The sequence below is a fragment of the Eucalyptus grandis genome, chromosome 7 (assembly GCF_016545825.1).
Source record: "Eucalyptus grandis isolate ANBG69807.140 chromosome 7, ASM1654582v1, whole genome shotgun sequence".
Taxonomy (NCBI): Eukaryota; Viridiplantae; Streptophyta; class Magnoliopsida; order Myrtales; family Myrtaceae; genus Eucalyptus; species Eucalyptus grandis.
Genome location: NC_052618.1, coordinates 44,174,152 through 44,193,194, shown reverse-complemented (window position 1 = coordinate 44,193,194; position 19,043 = coordinate 44,174,152). Strand labels below are relative to the sequence as shown.

At 39.7% G+C, this 19,043-nt stretch overlaps 2 protein-coding genes across 2 annotated transcripts; one reads left to right on the top strand and one right to left on the bottom strand.

Moving 5' to 3' along the window:
- Positions 1–4,172: 4,172 nt before the first annotated feature.
- On the top strand, positions 4,173–4,739 carry LOC104455619 (zinc-finger homeodomain protein 10). Its single transcript, XM_010070383.2, has one exon. It carries the CDS (start codon positions 4,173–4,175, stop codon positions 4,737–4,739), a length of 567 nt encoding a protein of 188 aa, XP_010068685.2.
- A 3,572-nt stretch (positions 4,740–8,311) lies between these two features.
- LOC104453628 (protein BASIC PENTACYSTEINE2) lies at positions 8,312–10,367 on the bottom strand. The gene is made up of 2 exons (XM_010068239.3): positions 10,211–10,367; positions 8,312–9,478 (listed from the first exon to the last, which is right to left on the bottom strand). Exon 2 carries the CDS (start codon positions 9,471–9,473, stop codon positions 8,631–8,633), a length of 843 nt encoding a protein of 280 aa, XP_010066541.1. The 5' UTR covers positions 9,474–9,478; positions 10,211–10,367; the 3' UTR covers positions 8,312–8,630.
- Positions 10,368–19,043: the final 8,676 nt, after the last annotated feature.

Genomic DNA, 19,043 nt, shown 5'->3' with positions numbered 1-19,043 from the left:
ATAGCATCGAGCACAAGTTACATGTTAGGGTTCATTATGCGATGCCAGTGAGTAACGGTGGCATTATGCGGCTGATAATGGTGGCGATGTAGGGTATAAAAGCATGGCGGAGAAGGTTTTCTCGTCTGAAAATATAGTTATCGATGACATGACCACCTATATTTTCGAGTATAAGACCTTACTCCCCTGTCCAGTGTTCCGAGAAGTGAGATATGAACCAAATGGTCGAATTCGCACTTGCACTTAAGCACAATGGTTGCATCTATTGCTGCAAATTCGACGTGGGGAATGCGTGCTATCGGTGGAAATACCTCATCTTTAAACAAGACTATGATTCATTCTTTGACATGCCACCGACCCATGTTGCATGGAACCAAGAGCACGTTCAAAGCCTAGTGTTCAGGGCAAAATTTGCTAACCAATCGATCCATCCATTGTTTCGCTTACATACGGGAACAATGTGCCAATATACGGACAAGATCCATGTAAGTCATCATCCGTAAGACAAAATCATAAAGATGGACGAGGAATGTTCCAGGAGATTGCGTCAGTGCGAAGTGCTCCGAATGCATTTCAAATGCCGTCTTAATATACGGACAAGATCCATGTAAGTCATCATCCGTAAGACAATCATAAAGATGGACGAGGAATGTTCCAGGAGATTGCGTCAGTGCGAAGTGCTCCGAATGCATTTCAAATGCCGTCTTGAGACGGTTTGTTTGGTCGATCTAAGTAATACTATCGACTACTAAGTTCTTAAACCATATCTGAAGCGTGGAAATGCTGTGCCGCCGGAAGTTAAGCCCGTGACGGTGCGAGGGCAGAGCAAACACCACATGATCCGAGGACGGCTAACTCTGGTGATTTGACGAATTCCATCGATCAGCTGTGCTGAAAAACGAAGATCACGACGGAATAAGTCGACTAGCCCGGTAAGTAGCGTCTTGCTCCAGGAGAGATCAGACATGCAGTTTCAATTTCATACTTATGTACGTGTAATTCAAAATCGACAGAATCAGTTCATTTGCATCATATACAAAATAATCACATAAATACTGAAGCATAATAGCTCATAACATTTCACGAACTTAGGGTAGTAGCGCCTCACATTTTCCAATAGTATGTCCCTTTAGGAGGGATGTGGTTATTTATCTTAAAATAAGGGTACTAATCTCAAAGACTCAAACCATATAGGATAATAATTTCCATATTCAAGGAAATGTAAATAATTCACAACCTCACAATGACAAATTCATCATTTTATGTACTGCAACGTCGTTTCATAGATACATGGCCAAGGATGATAAAATAATGAAGTTTTGATAATTACGATTAGTGAATGGTAATTTCATGATTTTTTTCAGATGGTGCATTTGCATTTTTTTTTCCAAAACTACAAACAGAGGTAAAGAAAACCACCTGATATTTCAAATAATCACGCAAATAATTAATTATTCCCTCTAATTGTTGTTAAGACGACAAAACATGCCCAAAACGTCCTCGAGTGGAAACCGACTTAAATCCTCTAATGACTCTCTAATAACCTTAAATAACAATTCTTAATTATTCTAATTTCATGCAATCAGCAACGTCACTGCCCGCTCGGAAAATTAAGTTTTCCTTAATTTGGTGACTTAAACTCGAACGTCCCCATAGACATCATGTTATATAAAACCATTAGTACATCTTATATTCACAAAGCCAGTCTAAAAAACTGATTTATTCATAGTAGTACAAACTAAAGGTCAAAGCAGGACCTTGGCATCACGCGAATTAATCCTAGCTTTTCAGTATATACATTTTCACATCCGCAAATCATGAAAACTTTAACGGAAGATTCCTGGGTTGCCGAAAATCAGACCAAAATGAGGTGACGGTGGCCCACGCGCTGTCCAGCGAACCCGGCGCGCAGGGCCATAGCTCTGCCGTGCCGGGTCCGTTTCGAGTGATCTATATACGGTTAGAAAGCTTGTTCAACGAGCAACAAAGTGAACACAAATTTGAAGCAGAATGATTAACGAATGTCTGACTAAATTGCGCCCGAATTGGGCTGATCGCTGGCTGGTGTCCCTGGGGCGCAGCTCTAACTTGCGAGGCTGTTTCTCCCTAGCTGTTCGGCCGAAAACGTGTAAAGTCGGAGACTCTAGAACCGTAACTCAATCGGAAACGAAATTTCCTCATGGGGTTGATGGCGCCTCGCCAGAGGAACCTCAGTTCTCCGGCAAGGAGCACTGCTGACAGGAAACTGTCCTACACACACCGATACCCAACCACATCGGAGTTTTACCCTCACATGACCGGCTTTCGGCTAGTTCCAACGACGCTGATCGATCCTCACGTATCTAACCTGGTTTTTAAATAGGTTCGATACAAACATGGCTTATCATTCGTTATTCCCAGCGATCAGTTAGGGACAAGCTGCCGAATATGTCCAAGTTCTTCACTTAATCGCGATACGAAGGCGGGTTCACATGCTATCGCGTAAACCGTGTGCTACAAATAAAGCACTGCCTTGCATGAGCTAAGCTCTCTGACAGAACAATGTATGATGCCGAAACGTCTTGTGCAACGGGGAGTAAAAGAAACAGTATCAAGAAACCATACCGGATACGAGGGCTGTGGGATTTTCCAAAAGTTATTTTGATAGACGTTAGAGGAAGTTGCAGTGAGGATCCGATGTTCATTAACTACAGAATCGGATACAACGGAGACTCTCTTAAGTATGTTATCAGCTCTAAATCTCTTTGATCAAAAGGACTTGGCTAATTATTATTAGGGTCGACCATTGTTCAGCCAGACATACCTGGAGTAGAGCACCAAGAACCGCCCATTTAGGGTTTAAATAGTTCAGAAACTATACTTGGAGCCCGAAATCTATCTTAAAAAAGGTTGAATTAATCCCCAAAGTTTAATCATATCTTCACCAAGAACCGTCCATTTAGGGTTTATGTAGTTCAGAAACTATACTTAGAGCCCGAAATCTATCTAAAAAAAGGTTGAATTAATCCCCAAAGTTTAAGCATATCTTATTCCCTTAGAAGTAGGATCTTTACTCTTTAAAATCTAAAAACTATTATCATGAAGCCGAATTAGACTGATGTACACATCCTTCAAACTTGGCGAGGCTAAAAATGTAATTATCTTGTTGCGGCGAATCATCCTTAGTGCCCGCTCTTTCTTTAATCATTGGGCATTTCATTAAGACGGTTACTAACGGTCGCTACCTGTTTATCATTTGTCTTTTTATCAAGAAGGTTACCGTTATTATCGGTAGAATTTCACTTGATCCGTTAGTCATTAGCACAATTCAGGTGTGCCCTATTAGCCGTTGAATTCGTTATTAGTTACTAGATTAATAGTACAATTATACATTTTGAGAATCAAGTCAGGTGTAGGTTAATTATTGTTTGATTGAGCAACATGTTCTTCATCACATCTCAAGTATAATCACATTCCAGTTGTTCTCTGAAAGAACAAAATTTTACTTTAGTTGCACATTTTTCTTCTTTTTTTTTTGTTTTTAAATAATCAAACCTAAGCAAAACAAAAGGCAATACAATTTTCAATTGTTAAGTGTAAATAATGTTCTTTTTTTTCATTATAATTATCAAAATAGTTACATTAAAATATTGAGAGTTCAACATTCTATCATTCACCAACAGACTTATATAAAATATTGTTGAAACATGGAAAATATGGTGTAAAACAAAAAAACATCAATGCAAACTCTTACAACGGATACTTTGAATCCTCTCTTATAATTGTTTCAAAGGCAACCTAATTAATGATGATAACCTCATATTTTTGTCCTCTTTTCCTTCTCTTATTACTAGGCAAGATATTATAAAGAGGGAGGTGGGATGATTTTGAATCTCAAGACCTTTCATAAAAAGGAAAAAAAAAGTTTTCTCTCTGTCTATCCATTTTTGCATGCAGAAAAACATTGATTATAAAGAGATATTTACATTATTAGCTTCTCTGATTTTGTTTCCTTATATTAGCAGCATTATTTAATAGTTCATGCTGTAACTGACCTTAAAAATTTATGACATTTCACTTTCCTTTGGCTTTAAATACCGCTCGTGTCTCGCTCGCTTCTCCATAGTCTCTAGGATCACAGAGAGAGCAAGAGCGAGAGAGAGAGAGAGAGAGAGAGAGAGAGAGAGAGAGAGATGCAGAGAGTGGCATACAATGAGTGCCTCCACAACCATGCTGCCAATCTGGGTAGATACATGGTGGATGGATGCCATGAGTACAGCCCAAAGATTATTAGCGCTGATCTCCTTTGCGCTGCTTGTGGCTGCCACCGAAACTATCACAGGAAAGTAACCATTTTCGACCCTGACAATACTGAAGCCAGTGGCAATCACAGCCCTGGCGATCACAACTTAATCACCCCAAAAGAAGAGAGTTTTGACCATGAGGCAGTGCCGCCGATGATCGGCACTGGTGGAGAGGATGAGAGGTTGAACCAACTGGTGGATCCTGCCCAGCATGAAAAGAAGAAGAGGCCGAAATCCAGATTTACCAAGGAGCAAGTCGAGCAGATGCGAGCTTTCGCTGAGAACTTAGGGTGGTCGACGAGGGACCGGAGCCGCGTGCCTGAGATTATGGTGTTCTGCGCCAGCATGGGCATCACCAAGGTCGTGTTCACGACTTGGCTGTATAATAACAAGAAGCATTATGGCCGTGGTTCTAGTTCTAAGAAAAACAGTTCCTCGACGAGGGACGGGATCTGAAGTCTACAGGGTCGAAGGCGTCGGTGACGCCCAGTAGGGTCTGAGGCTTTTTGCATGTTGTCTTGTAAGATAAGAGTCGATGCATGTTGGTGTGTCAAGCCTCAGTTTATCGTAATTTTCCATTTCCTGATGTTCCTGCTCACCTTTTCCTTTAGTGTTCTCGTTTCCATCCAGGCAAATAAAGAATCTTTAGCTTTCCCTTTAATCAAATGTATATGAATGTGCACAAATCGATTCCAACTTATCAATGTGCAATATCAACAACTTTGTTACACAATCGCTCCTCCCCAAAAGTCTAAACTGGTAAAGAACGTGTCGTTGTACTTAAGACATATTAGTTATTTGGTCCCCCCGCAAGTAAGTCGATCCCTTCAATAGTCACGTCAACTAGATGATCGGGGAACAAGAAAACGGGTAGGACAACATGAACAACAGGCAGGAGATAAAATTCAGAGAAAGTGCCATGATTTATAACCCATGATTTATATTCCAATACCTTGTTAAATATTCGTGATAACACTCAGAGTAAGTTGATCTCTTTCATAATCACATCAACGAGATGATCTTGGAACAAGAAAGGTCAAACAACATGAACAACAAGCAGGAGATAAAACTCGAAGAAAGTGCCATGATTTACAACCCCATGATCTATATTCTGACATCGTTTTAGACAAATCTTGTTCCTCCTCTGACCCAAATATATATATTTCTTATTTCTCCAAAAGTTTATAATGTTAGGAAACCTCTCACAATTTGTACCGCTTAATAACTAACTAATCGAATCTATACTACGTTAACGACTAACGGTCAAGTGAATTTGTATAACAATATTAACGTCACTCGATATATTATATGAACGGTCGACAGCAAATTAGGGCCGGTAATAATTACCGGAACAATTTGAATTACCATAACAAAATCAGTATATCAGACTGCACAAATTGTACTTACAATATGCAATTCTGACTTGATGCTAATCATATCAAGACCAAAGCACACCAAAATCCCTGGCATTAAATACTCAATCCTCACTAGTATTAATTTCGGTCAGCCTTAATAATAGCTCTATTTTGTCTTCTTTTCCCTATCCCTCCCGAGGCACGAGTTGGAGGAAAGACTAGAAACGTATCAAATCTCTTACAAATATTTGACTTATGGTCTAATTAGGAGTCATTGTACTTTGTCTTTGGTTAGTTAATTTTCATTTGCAGCGACTGAGTCCACAATTGGTTACAGATTCTCTTTAATATTGTGGGCTTAACTGAGGCTTACAAATTATTAAATTTACTCTCTAGGAAAACCACACCAGCGCTTGTGCGCACACAAAAAGAAGAGAGAGAGAAAGATTCTACGTAGTTAATTTCTCTTTCAGCTAGTTTCTATGTGTCACATAACTACATTTCACTTGTCTTATGGCTTTATATAACACCTTCTGCATCTTATTGACTTCACAATAGTCTTGACGATAATTATGCCTGCATACGTTAGCGGGGGAAGAGAGGGAAAACATTATATTGCATTGTTAATTTCTCTTTGAGATATTTCCTTGTACTGGTAGTGTATGTAAATGGTAACCACATTTTCCTATAAGATTTATCACACACATTGTCCAATGTCGACTTCTCTTTGGGTTGGTTTCGTCAATATGCGTAGGGTCTCCGTTACATCTCATCTTTCGGCGTAATACGAAGATATGAACATAACCGGCTATTGCTATTGCCCAGGATAACCAGGAGATTTCTACATAGTGAAATATCCCTCTTCCTCCTACGGAATTCAACCGGGGGATTAAAGACGAATCGCAAATCGAAGGTGATGCTTGTATTAGTCATTAAGGTGACGCTCGTTTTAGTCAAGCGATGACTTGATTAGTTCAATGAGAGCATATCAAGTTCATCTGCTTAGGAAACAGCAGCTAAAAATCTCGAGAAGCAAACTCAGTGGTGCTGCTGCAGCCATTCGTTTATCTCTTTGAATTCGATCTCCGAAATCATTCCTTTTATCTACAGCAACTTTTTCCATACTCATAAGAAACTCTCCCGCTATCAGCCAACAGCAATACATTAACAGTTGCAAATGCAGTCCCCAACTAAACCTACAAACAACAGTTTAAGAGACTGAAAGACAACAGAAACTTTTGAAAAACAGAACTCGACCTTCCAAAAATCTCCCATCCCCTTTTCCACCGTTAACGCGACTCAATCCCCTTGCGTAAGGCAATTGTTCACATTCGCGCTATCCTCAAGAATGCAAACAGAAAGTAACAGATTTGTCAAACCATGAGGAGATGCATCCCGCTGGCCTAGTGTCATGCTCAAAAAGCCAAATGGACTGGAGCACTGAACCCGAGTCGATCTCTAGATCACGCTAGTAGTAAGGTATAATCAGCTTTACCTAGAAGTACACTAACGGAAGTGTATTACTGAAATCCATATTCGTAGTCTCCTGGCAAATGAGCACGGTGACATTCGTAATGGAATTGTCCACTAACTGATAGCAAACAGAGCATGACTGCATACAAAAGACTCCGCAGGCATCAATATGTACGGGGTACACTCCATTCAAGCACAGATTCACATGAAAGAGGAATGCTTCCAGACAAACATCGAATATGGAGAACAAATCTGTCACCCTCCTGACAGGTAGACCCTATCCCTCTAATACTGATTTGCAGCAGCACTAAAGAGACAGGACCCAGAAATGAATTAATGGATCATCGAAATTGCAAGAGCAAATGGATAACGACAGAATGCGATAGTTCATCAACTATCAATTGAAAGGCTGGTCAGCATAAGATGAATATGGGATAGATTGACTTCTACCGTCTGATCAAGATTTTGGGAACAATTGCTGCAAAAATTTACTTAAATTACAATAGATACCACACTCATTCACATTAAAATTACATAAGCATTGAATGTGATTGCCAACAAAGCATAAACTGTGTACAAAAGACTCTGCAGGCATCAATATGTACAGGGCACACTCCATTCAAGCACAAGATTCACATGAAAGGGGAACCGGTTCCACACATAAGCATAGAATATGGAGAACAAATCTGTCACCCTCCTGACAGGTAGACCCTATGCTTCGAATACAGATGATTTGCAGCAACACTAGAGACAGAATCCAGAAATGAATTAATCAATTTGTAATGTCTGATCAAGATTTCAGGAACAATTGCTGCAAAAATTTACTTTAATCACAATAGATACCACACTCATTCACATTGAAATTACATAACAATTGAACGTGGTTGCCAACAAGGCAAGAACTGTGTACAAAAGACTCCCCAGGCATCAACATGTGAGGGGCACACTCCATTCAAGCACAGATTCACGTGAAAGGGGAAATGGTTCCACACATAAGCATAGAATATGGAGAACAAATCTATCACCCTCCTGACAGGAAGACCCCATGCTTCGAGTACAGATAATTTGCAGCAATACAAGAGACAATCCAGAAATGAATTGATCGATCATCGAAATTGCAAGAGAAAATGGATAAAAACAGAATGTGATAGTTCATCAACTATCAACCGTAAGGCTGGACAGCATAAGATAAATATAAGATAGATCAATCTCTAATGTCTGATCAACATTTCAGGAAGAATTGTTGCAAAAATTTACTTGAAATTACAATAGATACCAAACTCATTAACATTGAAACAGTGGCAACCAGAGTCTACTGGTTCCACTCGTAAGACAAGCAGGATAGCAAAATTAGCAATGTCAAAAAATTCTGGATGTCTCAATTTCAAAACATGCATTGTCACAAAAATTCATAAACTACAAAGTACATAACCTCTCTACAAATGGCCTTTTGGCATAAATACAGGTAAGACAGACCATATGCATCAGAACTTGCTCAAGCAGCACCAACAGTGTAAATCTACCTGATAGTCACAAACTTGTTGGTACCATGTTTGGCCCAATGGGTCCTCAGGTCAATTGGGTTAGCAAAATTGTAGCCTTCAGCTGCAAGTTTCTCCAGTACCTTCTTAAATGCACCTTGGCTCATTTTCCGTCCAGCTATTCTTGCACCTCGTCGCTTGGTGCTCATCGGCAATGGATACATTGATACCTGCGTGGTACAACACGCCGATTGCCAACCACCACAGCCCCAGCGGTAACATTGCTGAGGAGCACCAGTGCACGAGCAGACTGGTATCGGAATACCGGATATATCCATGTCAATGCCATTGATAACAACATCCATGCTCTTCTTTGGTGGCTTTGCACGCTGAATTGGAGGGTTTGTATTGTCCTTCGGCTTCTTGCTCTTTTTGGCTTTGGGGGTCTTAGGAATACCATTGCTCTGCCTCTTCTTCGGTTGTGGATTTTCCTTTTTAACCCCTGGGCTTGGCTCTTCAATCCTGCCAATCCTATCATCCCTCAACGATTCAGGCATCTGTAACATTTGCATATTGTGGGCTCCAGAACTTTCTGGAAGCATGGCATAATTATGATTTGGAGGCAACATGTTGAAAAACTTCTCTCTTTGGTTCATCCAACTGTCCCTCGCATAATTGTATTGGAGAGGCGTGTCCGGAACAACAGAATCCCTAGGATGATAAGCTCCATTGGGAGCTACCAGAATGGTTGGATCACGCCCGGGCAGGAAAGGTTTTGTATCTCGCTCGGCCATGGTTGACATGAGCTGTAGATTGAGGTGTCCTTTGCAGGATGGTTCATAATAACCCCAATTACGCATGTTCAGCGCATCGTCGTCCATGATAACTATACAGTTCAGAGAAAAACAAAGAAAAGTTTCATTTTCAATGCATTTTCAGGGCAAAAGCTCAAACCGGCCAGCGCTCAAGCAACGAATGTAACAGGAGAACACGTAGAAATCCACTAGATTTAACAAGACCCCAAAAGGAAACACACGAATATAAGCAGCATCCTCGGAAGTCCCAAGAAATTATATACATAAAAGCTAGAACTGGTCTTAGGACAAAAAGATGCTCCAATTTCTTGTTACCCATCGAATTAAACACAAAGGGAAAACCAGATATCCAACAGCAAATCTAAAATGCGCTACACGTCTCGAGATCAAACAGATCAACCAACCAAACGCTTCCCAATCTCTCCCGACAGAACAACGAAGCTAAACATGCTTCGATCCAACACAACAGCAGGGGGATTCTGAGGAATTCAAAATCCCCATCCGATCCCGTCTCCTACATTTCTTCCTCGCGATCTCGTTACAGATCAAAGAACTAATAGCTAAAAGGGGGCAAATTCAGAGATTCAGAAATTAGGGATTTTGACGCCAGATCTGCAAATCCCGATGACGGAATTAGCAAACCCAGGTGCCCATTTAAGCTCAAACGGGGCGTCGTGCATGGAGATACAAAGGAGGAACAACAGTACAAGGACCCATCTATTGAAAATTATGGAGAGAGAGTAGTGAGGGAGACAGAGACAGAGGGAGAAAGAGAAAGAGGAGAGAGGAGAGAGAAAACTTACTTGGGTGGGTGTAAACGGCTCTTTAGGGTTTGCGCTTCTGGAGAGAGAGAGAGAGAGGAGAGAGGAGAGAGGAGAGAGAAACCAATGAGAGAGAGAGAGACAGAGAAAGAGAAAGAGAAAGAGATAGAGAAAGAGAAAGAGAGAGAGAGAGAAGGCAGGAGAGAGAAGGCAGGAGAGAGAAAGCCCTAACAATTGAGAGAGAAAGGGAGAACCTAAAATTGGCGTACGTATCCATCAAGAAAACAATATTTATTTCTATTCTTAAATTTAAAGTGAGAGAGAGAGAGAGAAGAAAAAGAAAGAGTTAGCAAAAATCTAAGGCATATCTACACTGTAGGGCGGATGCCCATGTGACCATCTCAAGGATTTCAACCTTATCCTCTTGTTGCCCAGAGGAGCCCACCTCCCCTGTTTCATTCTTTCCCCCACTTTCATACGCAGATTAGTGATTCCAAAACCTTATGTACAGCATACTTTATTATATATTTAAATCTACGCTTTGCTGATCATTATAATTAGACTCGTTAAATGGGTGGATCAGGTCGGGTTTCGATCGGGTCATAAATAGTCCGACCCAAATCGATCCATTTAACCCGTTTATGACCCATTTATTGTAATGCAAATTTTTTAACCCATACTCGACCCGACCCGACTCATACCAAACCTATACCCGACCCATTTAACGAAACCTAAAAAAACTTATATATATTTTAAAATGGTATTGATAACATGATTTTATACAATACAAATTTAATGGATAATTTTTATAATTTAAAATATTTATTTTTTATTTTTTAAAAATTAATTTTTTTATTATTTTTAATTTTATTTTTCTCTTTTCTCTTTTCCTTTTTCTTTTTTTCTTTTTCTTCTTCCTCTTCTTTGGCCGGCCGCCGGCCACGATGACGATCGGCCACCGGCCACCGGCGAGCTCGAGCTTGCCCCTCGCCCGACTCCGGCAAGTTCGAGTTTCGCCTGATCGGCGAGGCTCAGGCCTTAGCGGACGTCGGCGAGGCCTCCGCCTCGCCAGATTCGGTGAGCTCGAGGCCCGCCCGATGTCGGCAAGCTCGAGGCTTGCCAGCCATTGGTGAGGCTCGAGCCTCACCGAACGTCGACAAGGCTCGCCCGCGCCGCGGCCATTGCCGCATCGGCGGCACCGGAGGAAGAAGAAAGAAAAAAAAAGAAAAAAAGAAAAAAGAAAAATAATTATAATTTCGGTCTTTATAAAAACAAAATTTGTAAAGTTAAAGAGAAGAGAGAGAGATAGTGAGGTTTTGAGTGAAAATAAATTGGTTCATTTTTAATGGGTTGATAAATGAGTCATAAACGAGTTAGAGAGCTGACCAATTTAAAACCCATATATCTTAATCTTGACCCATTAAAACCTATTATGGATGCTTTATGAAATAAATCTCGACCCATTAATGACCCATTTAATCATAAATGGGTTCATAAATGGGTTGCACAACCCATTTAACACCTATAATTATAATGTAATCTCTAGGTGTTGCCGCACCTGTTAATTCCTAATTGCAGTTAAGTTGTGTTTAATCGTCTAAATTTATAGCCATATAGGACTTAATAAGATATGATATGAAATGTAGGAATTTTGATATATCTTATCTGTTATTTTGTATGAATGACATATGATGTAAATGAATTAGAAATTAACAAACGAAGATGATAAGAATTTCTCATGATTCATATTCTAAAGAAATCACAAATGCATGAATAGAGATAACCTCCATCAATTGATTCTTAATCATCGTACAATTTAGAAATCATAGAAAAGGAGTTCATTGTAACACTCTAGAGCCACGAGTTCGATTATGATAGGAAATGTGAATGGGCTACAGCAATGTTGACAAGGTAAATCAACCAATGTATGCCAACTCTAATAAAAGTGAGAAAAATGATTATTTAACTTTGTAATTCCAAAAAGAAAATTGTGTTTTGACTCTCTTAGCACTTCATGAAAATTTAACATGAACCACAGAGTTATGAAAATGAATTTAGACTCTTTTTTTTTCCTTTCACATACTTTTGACTTGAACCAAAAGAGCTACGGGAGAGAAGGAACTTGGACTTTCTCCTCATTTTCGTGGAAAATGACAATATTTTTTTTTCAGTATTTTACTAAAACCTTAAAAGAATTGAAAAATATTTTCGATTTTTGAAAATGAAAATCTAATTTGATTTTCTAAATATACACACTATTTAGGTGTTAGTAACTTGTGCACAAATAGCGAAGAACCAAGCACGGGCACTAGGATTTTGGGCTGGCCTTGATAGACCTAGACTTGAGCACTGGGAACTTGGGTCCCAAGAGCATAGGCACCAATCCGAGGTCCATTGAGGCCAAGCCCGAGACCCTAATTCTCATGCCTGAATTATTGACACTTGAGCCTTGGTCCACAAAAGCCAAGTGTAGAACCCTAGTGCACAAGCTTGGGCTTAGGTCCACAGAGACCCACTAAGAACTTGGTGCTCGGGCTCAAGACGCTAGTGCCCATGCCTAGGTGCTTGACGACAAGGTCCATTGATTTCACGTTGGGGACTCCATTGCTCATGCTTGGATTGCCGATGCCCGAGCTTGAGACCCTAATTCCCATGCTCAAATCCCTAAAGCAGTAGGGTCTAGAATTGTGACCTCAATGGACCAAGCTTGGGTGCAAGGGATCCAAGCATGAGCACTAGGGTGTTGAGCCCAACCTTGGTGGGCCCAAGCTTAGCCTCGATGGGTCTAGGCTCGGGCATTGGAGACCTAGGCACAGGCATTGAGGTCTTGGGCTCATTGGACCTAGCTCAAGTGCAAGGGATTTAGGCATAGGCATTGGGGTCTCGAGTTCAGCCTTAATGGACTAGAGTCTTGTCTCTATGTACCCAAGCATTGGAGCCTTGGGCCCAACCTCAATGGAATGGCACTCGGATGCCAAGGACTTGATCCTAGACGCTAGAGATTCCGAAATGAGTGTTGGGACTTCCGAGCTCAAGCTCAAAGTTTTTAGTCTAAGCATAGATATTTAATCATATTTTGAAAAATGATTTCTAGTCTTCTAAAGAGGAAATTATTTTCCTCGAATTTAAGCAGAAAAATATTTTCCGTTGACTAGAAAAATATTTTACCTTGAATCGTTTTTCTAAGCGATTCAAACGTTGACAATGAGAAAAATGTTTTCCTCAAAAATGTTCTCTTGAAACGAACGGAGCCATGAATTAACATATCTTATATTACATCAGCAATCTTTATTTCATTATATATAAATTATCAACAATTCCATTAAATTACCAACTGATATCATCATAATTTACTTGCGTGTTAAAGTTACCAACCTTTAAAGAAATAACCGACCTTACTTCGAATGAGTTATCAACTTTTCTCTGATGATGTTACCAATTAGTTTTAAGTTAGCGATTATATGTGAGTCGCGGACCAACATTTATTCAATCGATGTCAGATTATTAAGTCTTGTAATAACTTAACCAATTTTGTTGAAGTTTTTCACTCTCATATGAAATTACCAATTTTATTTCGGATAAAGTCACAAAACCATTTTTTAGGTTAAATAGTCTAGTTGAGCCGCTTGGCAATGCTTATTAAGTCTTTTTGGAATTACCAATTATTTCAACTATTTACTTTTTTTTTTTTTTTGGTAAGTTGCCAACTTTTCGTGTGGCATGCAAATTTTTTTGAGTTACTTATCAACTTCATTTTTTTGCTGACAAAGTTACAACTATTTTAAGGTTGCCGACTCTTATTGGAACGGCTTACCAACACTTATTTGATCAATCCCAAATAATCAAACTCTCTTTGGTATTAACTAAGGCACCATATCAACATCATATATGGAGGTTTTGTTCTATTTAATGATACCATGTGAACAATTATAGGTGATGGTAATAATAGGTCACAAAATAACTTGGTTTCATATCAAAAGAATTAAGAGGACTCGATTGGACAAATCAAGAGAAGGAACTAATAGAACCGAGAAAAGTTTGCAAGCTTCTCTTTCAATGTAAGTACCCACCAATCCCAAAAATAATTGCACGATCCATTTCTTATTTCCTTATCACACTATCAAATGACCAACCGAGGAGGGAGCTGGTGGGAACCTATAGGAAGAAGACAGATGTGCATTTATATCAACTTTGCCTTCTCAAGCTATTTTGTTTCACGGAAAGTCAATGATTTACAAATTATTTTTCTAATTTTGATCATTTATATCTCTTAATGAGGGAGTCGAAAAAATTCTTGGAATCCACAAAAATATTTAAGCATGATGTTGTTAATAGCAAAAGTATGTTTCATTAAAACATTTTTATAAACGATAACTAACTATTGAAGTTAGGAAAATCTTTTTCATATCGTACAATCAGAACCTTAAATTGGTTTGAGAATCAATCAAGCAGACCACTCCTCTGTTCTTCGTCATATGCTCTAATTATCGGCTTGTGGAGCATCCAGGCAGCAACTCTCTCCTGGTTCCAAACTATTCAAGCGGTCATTATGCTTCCCACTCATGTGACAGGCGAATTATTACATGACAGAGCCCAACCCTCTTTCCATGAACTTGACTATATAAATCCCTGTTGAATCACTGTTTACCTACAAATTTTTATCTGTACAATTGAGTCATCTAATTTACTTATTTTACGAGATTAAATAATTGTGTACTTTATCTTTAGAACATGCTTAAACTTTGAGATGACACCTTGATGTAAATTAGTAATAAAAGTTGTTTAGCATCGCGCAATTATTCTGATCAAGTCGTTGAACTATTAATTTAGTAAATCGAGTTCTTTGTGTAACTTTCATGATCAATTACTTCTGCCTTGAAATCAAGTTAATTGGATCTAGCAAGAATCTGATGGAAAGCTCAAATGTGCTCTTCGTGTTGAGAAATCTCATAATTTAAGAGCTTGGGTATGGGCTTCATCTTCAAGTATTTTAGTCTCACGCATTAGACGATAGTCCCTCGTGCCAAAATATTTTTTCACGTGATCTTGTCGACTCCACGTTGCTCTAATTGACTGGACTTGTGGAGAGAGACTAAAAAAGTTATGTAAGTTGAAGAACTTGATTAGATAAACTAAAATTTTAAGGATCAGATAAAAGTTTTACTAACTCAGGGATCAATAGTGAAATTTTGCCAAGGCAAGACGAGAAAAAAAGAACCTTTTGTGGCAAGAAGATCCTGAATTGGGCTTTACCAGGCAATAATGGGCCCAGAAGTTGAGTCTCTCTTACTTTTGGAAAAACCTCTTCATATCTGTATACGAGAAAGTTACTTGGCTGGCCAATTCATTTATCCAAAAAGAGGGAGAGTAGAGATGAGATTGTACTCACATGAGCCCTCTTCTTGGCCAATGATGTTGGAGATGAACGAAAGCTCATGTCACCCACCAACGGAAGTATATCTTCTGTAATTGATTTGAATCTTGGTTTATTTTTTTTTTTTTTTTTTTTTTTAGTGTAGGTTTAACCACAGTGATATTATCCATGAACCACTTTGGATAAAAAAAAAATATATTAAGTATTAACGTGTACAACAAATAGTATATTCCTCATTAACTAGACGTTTATTAGCACATATAAGAATCAATGTACTCTAAGCGGCCATCATGGACGTCCATTTGCAATTTGCCAAGTAACATCCAAAGCAAAGCATTCTCTTTCATTTCTTTTCGAACTTTCTAGTTCAACCGCTCGACGAAATAGGACGCACAGAAGAAGGGGCTGATCAATTACTCATATTCACGCATTTCCAAAATCAATTACAAAATAACACAAATCCTCTATGAATGATAGCAACAACAAATAAGGCGAGAAAGGAGAAGTTGGGTGAAAATTGGTGAAACCAGGACACTCCATAGGAGAAGATGGATTGATACTCAATCGAGCTTTGGAAGGGGCAATTACAGGTGCTTGCCGAGATTCAACCGGTTGTCTCATTGCAGGGTTTCCAAAATCAATGAGAGCATCCTTTGCAGTTTGCATTGAAGCATGAACCCTAATAGAAACTCTTTCGTGCTTGGAAACTCACTTTTGATATGAGAAGCATGATTGATTAATTATTTAATATTTGTCAATACGTTTTGGGAGCTTATCAGAGTCCTTGGAATGTCTGAGCCACGGTTGAGGACTGTAGAAGAAGCTTGGCCCACTTCAATTTCATTCAAGTGACTCACTATTCACGATAGGCTTGGCTAATTAGATTGCCAAAGCTCAACATAATTATGCCATTCCTTCTAATTGGTTGTCTAAATCCCCAAGCCCCAATGGGATTTTTTTTTTTTTTTTTAATGTTTAGAAGCTCATCACCATGTTTTAATAGTGGTGTTTAATAATTGAAGAACATAAAGGGGCCGCATAGTTTGGAATAGGAAAATTTTCTTTTCGTGATTTGATTGGTTAGCAGACCACATTTCGGCTCCCCCAGAAAGAGGAAAGATATGCCCTTGAAGTTTGGAGAAATAACATCCATGTACCCATCAACATGAATGGCCCCAGATATGCAACGCGAACCGAGGTGATCGACAGACTGGCGGCCCACCTTGGCCCAGAAGGAATATGAGTGAGCTTGGCAACATCCTCACATGAGAAAGCTCCGCCTGCCCAATTTGGGCCTGGGCCCGACCTAGTCCGGTCCGACCTGGTCCCGTGGAATGCTCACCTCTAATGTAAGGATAGTCTAATCGCATTCGCCATGACTGTAGCTGCACTGCCAGTACTAGTAGCAACCTTGGTAAAGAAAGTGTCCTAAAGCTAGAGTCACATCTCTCCTCCACCAGGCCCACTCGCTCTATGACATCAGGCCGTATTCGGTGCTGAGACGCTCGTACATTGGACAGGTCTTACAATCGGGGCATATTTGTCTCTGACAAAGCCCAAAATACACCGTATTTGCCCAAATCCTCCCCTTGTACCTGTCCTAACACCCAATTATCCTTCTAATTTCTGGCACCGTTCTGGACCATTCCTCCCAATTTTTTTCTTTTCTCATCATTTCGTCCTTGTCTATAATATCTTTCACTCTCCAATTTTTCAATTTTTTTCGATGCTCCCTATTTCGTTCAAACCTTGCATTATGAGGCGATTGGCAGTGCACGTTTTGCTTTTCAGAAACCTCTGACAGTATCCACCAAACAAATTTTGTCAGTTCGACCTAGCCCCTCCCTCTCTCTCTCTCTGGCTCAACCCCACAAACAAATTCCTTCAGGAAAACGAGAAAAAATGAAAGTTCCATGAAAGGAGGGGAATGAAAGAAACAAACGAGTGATCTAATCAAGCAGACAAGCGGACAAAGTTTAATGTTAAAAATGCCCCAAAAAGCGAGTGCAAGAGATTGGGTCGCGTCTTTGCATGGGATTCTGGGTCCTACTTTTGGGAGATGATGGTCGATGTTGTTTACTCGGATGAAGCGGCCAAGATGTAGCTCACCAGCTTGCCAGTGCAGGAGTGCAACCCGCAGGGGCCATTGATTTGGCTCTGCCCACCATGGAATAATGGAGAGGTTCATCATAAAATTCACCATTTGGACACGTCTCCCAAGCTGATAGTACCTGCTTCGTTCCAACGAGGAAGTATCGAACCTAACTATCATACTATCTAAGCAGTGTAGAGTCAATCATATTCTAACAAAGTATTTACGTGTCCTGCCCAAAGAAAAACACGATTTATATTATAAATATCATAAATTTCCTCAATTGTCAATTACATAGGATGGTAGAGTAATATAGGATATAATTTTTCCATGAAAACACGAACAAAAAGGATTGGACAATAGCTCGGTGATTTGTTTGGATGAGGCAAAGGTCAGTAAAACTCGTACCCCAATTTGGCTACTCTTGTTTTCTATATCCTTTTGAAGAGTCGGGCTAATTTCACCGATCACATCCTCCTATCCACCCATAAATATCATGACATGCCCCCGTGACGGCCTCTAGGGGGTTATCAATTCACACTCGTAATCCACACTCTCTATAAGTGTAGTGTAGTACCAACTTAGCAATCTCTCACAGCTGTTCAAAGGGAGTTCATACCAAAACCAAACTTTGAGAAATTGTTTCACCACTTCTCCTTAGATGAATCAAAGTACCTATACCCTCATGCCATTTAAGAGAAACCAACAAATTTGCACCATGTGCAATGCTCAAACATTTGATTTTCTTAAAGTCAACGTAAAGATCTTAGATGCTTTCATCAACTTCTGAAACTCCCATCTATGACTTTTTAAGTTGAGACTTTCAACGGAAAGGAGTGTCTCCATTAATTAATAGGAGAGTAAAAGGGTTAGGATCTAATGCAGCTAGTCAAATTGACTAAAACAGCCCCATTCTATAAGAAATTTTTTCATAAAAGCCTAGAAAGGACTTGCCTCGAAGCCACACATGTCATGTCACATTTATGACATCATGGTCCGTGCCTTGGTCAGTGGCTTTTCGTCTAGCAAATTGCCCCGGAACGGGTAATTATGTACTTCTCTAGTTCTCAATATTCGGTATGGGGAGATGCCCAAGGAGAAGTCCTGTCGTTTAACAGTAGGGGCTTAGCTTTGAAGAGTCCTTCTGGTCGGGCCTCCACTCGACACAAGGCATCATCAAGCTCCATGGATGACGCAGCTTCATTGGCATTTCATGGCTTATTTGCACAACGGTACCTCGCTCCATTGTGGTCCGAAATCACCGACAATATTTGTTGAAAACATCTTATCTTGCTCTTTCACAAAATGTGAAACTCCAAATTCCTACTTGAAACTAATTATCTTCACTTTAATATCCCTTAAAAATATGGGGATTCAAATCCTCCATATCTACTTCTCCACTTTACTTA

Bases quoted from the DNA above. Each gene is read 5' to 3' on its own strand.
- LOC104455619 (XM_010070383.2), top strand. From the start codon at position 4,173: ATGCAGAGAGTGGCATACAATGAGTGCCTCCACAACCATGCTGCCAAT.
- LOC104453628 (XM_010068239.3), bottom strand. From the start codon at position 9,473: ATGGACGACGATGCGCTGAACATGCGTAATTGGGGTTATTATGAACCA.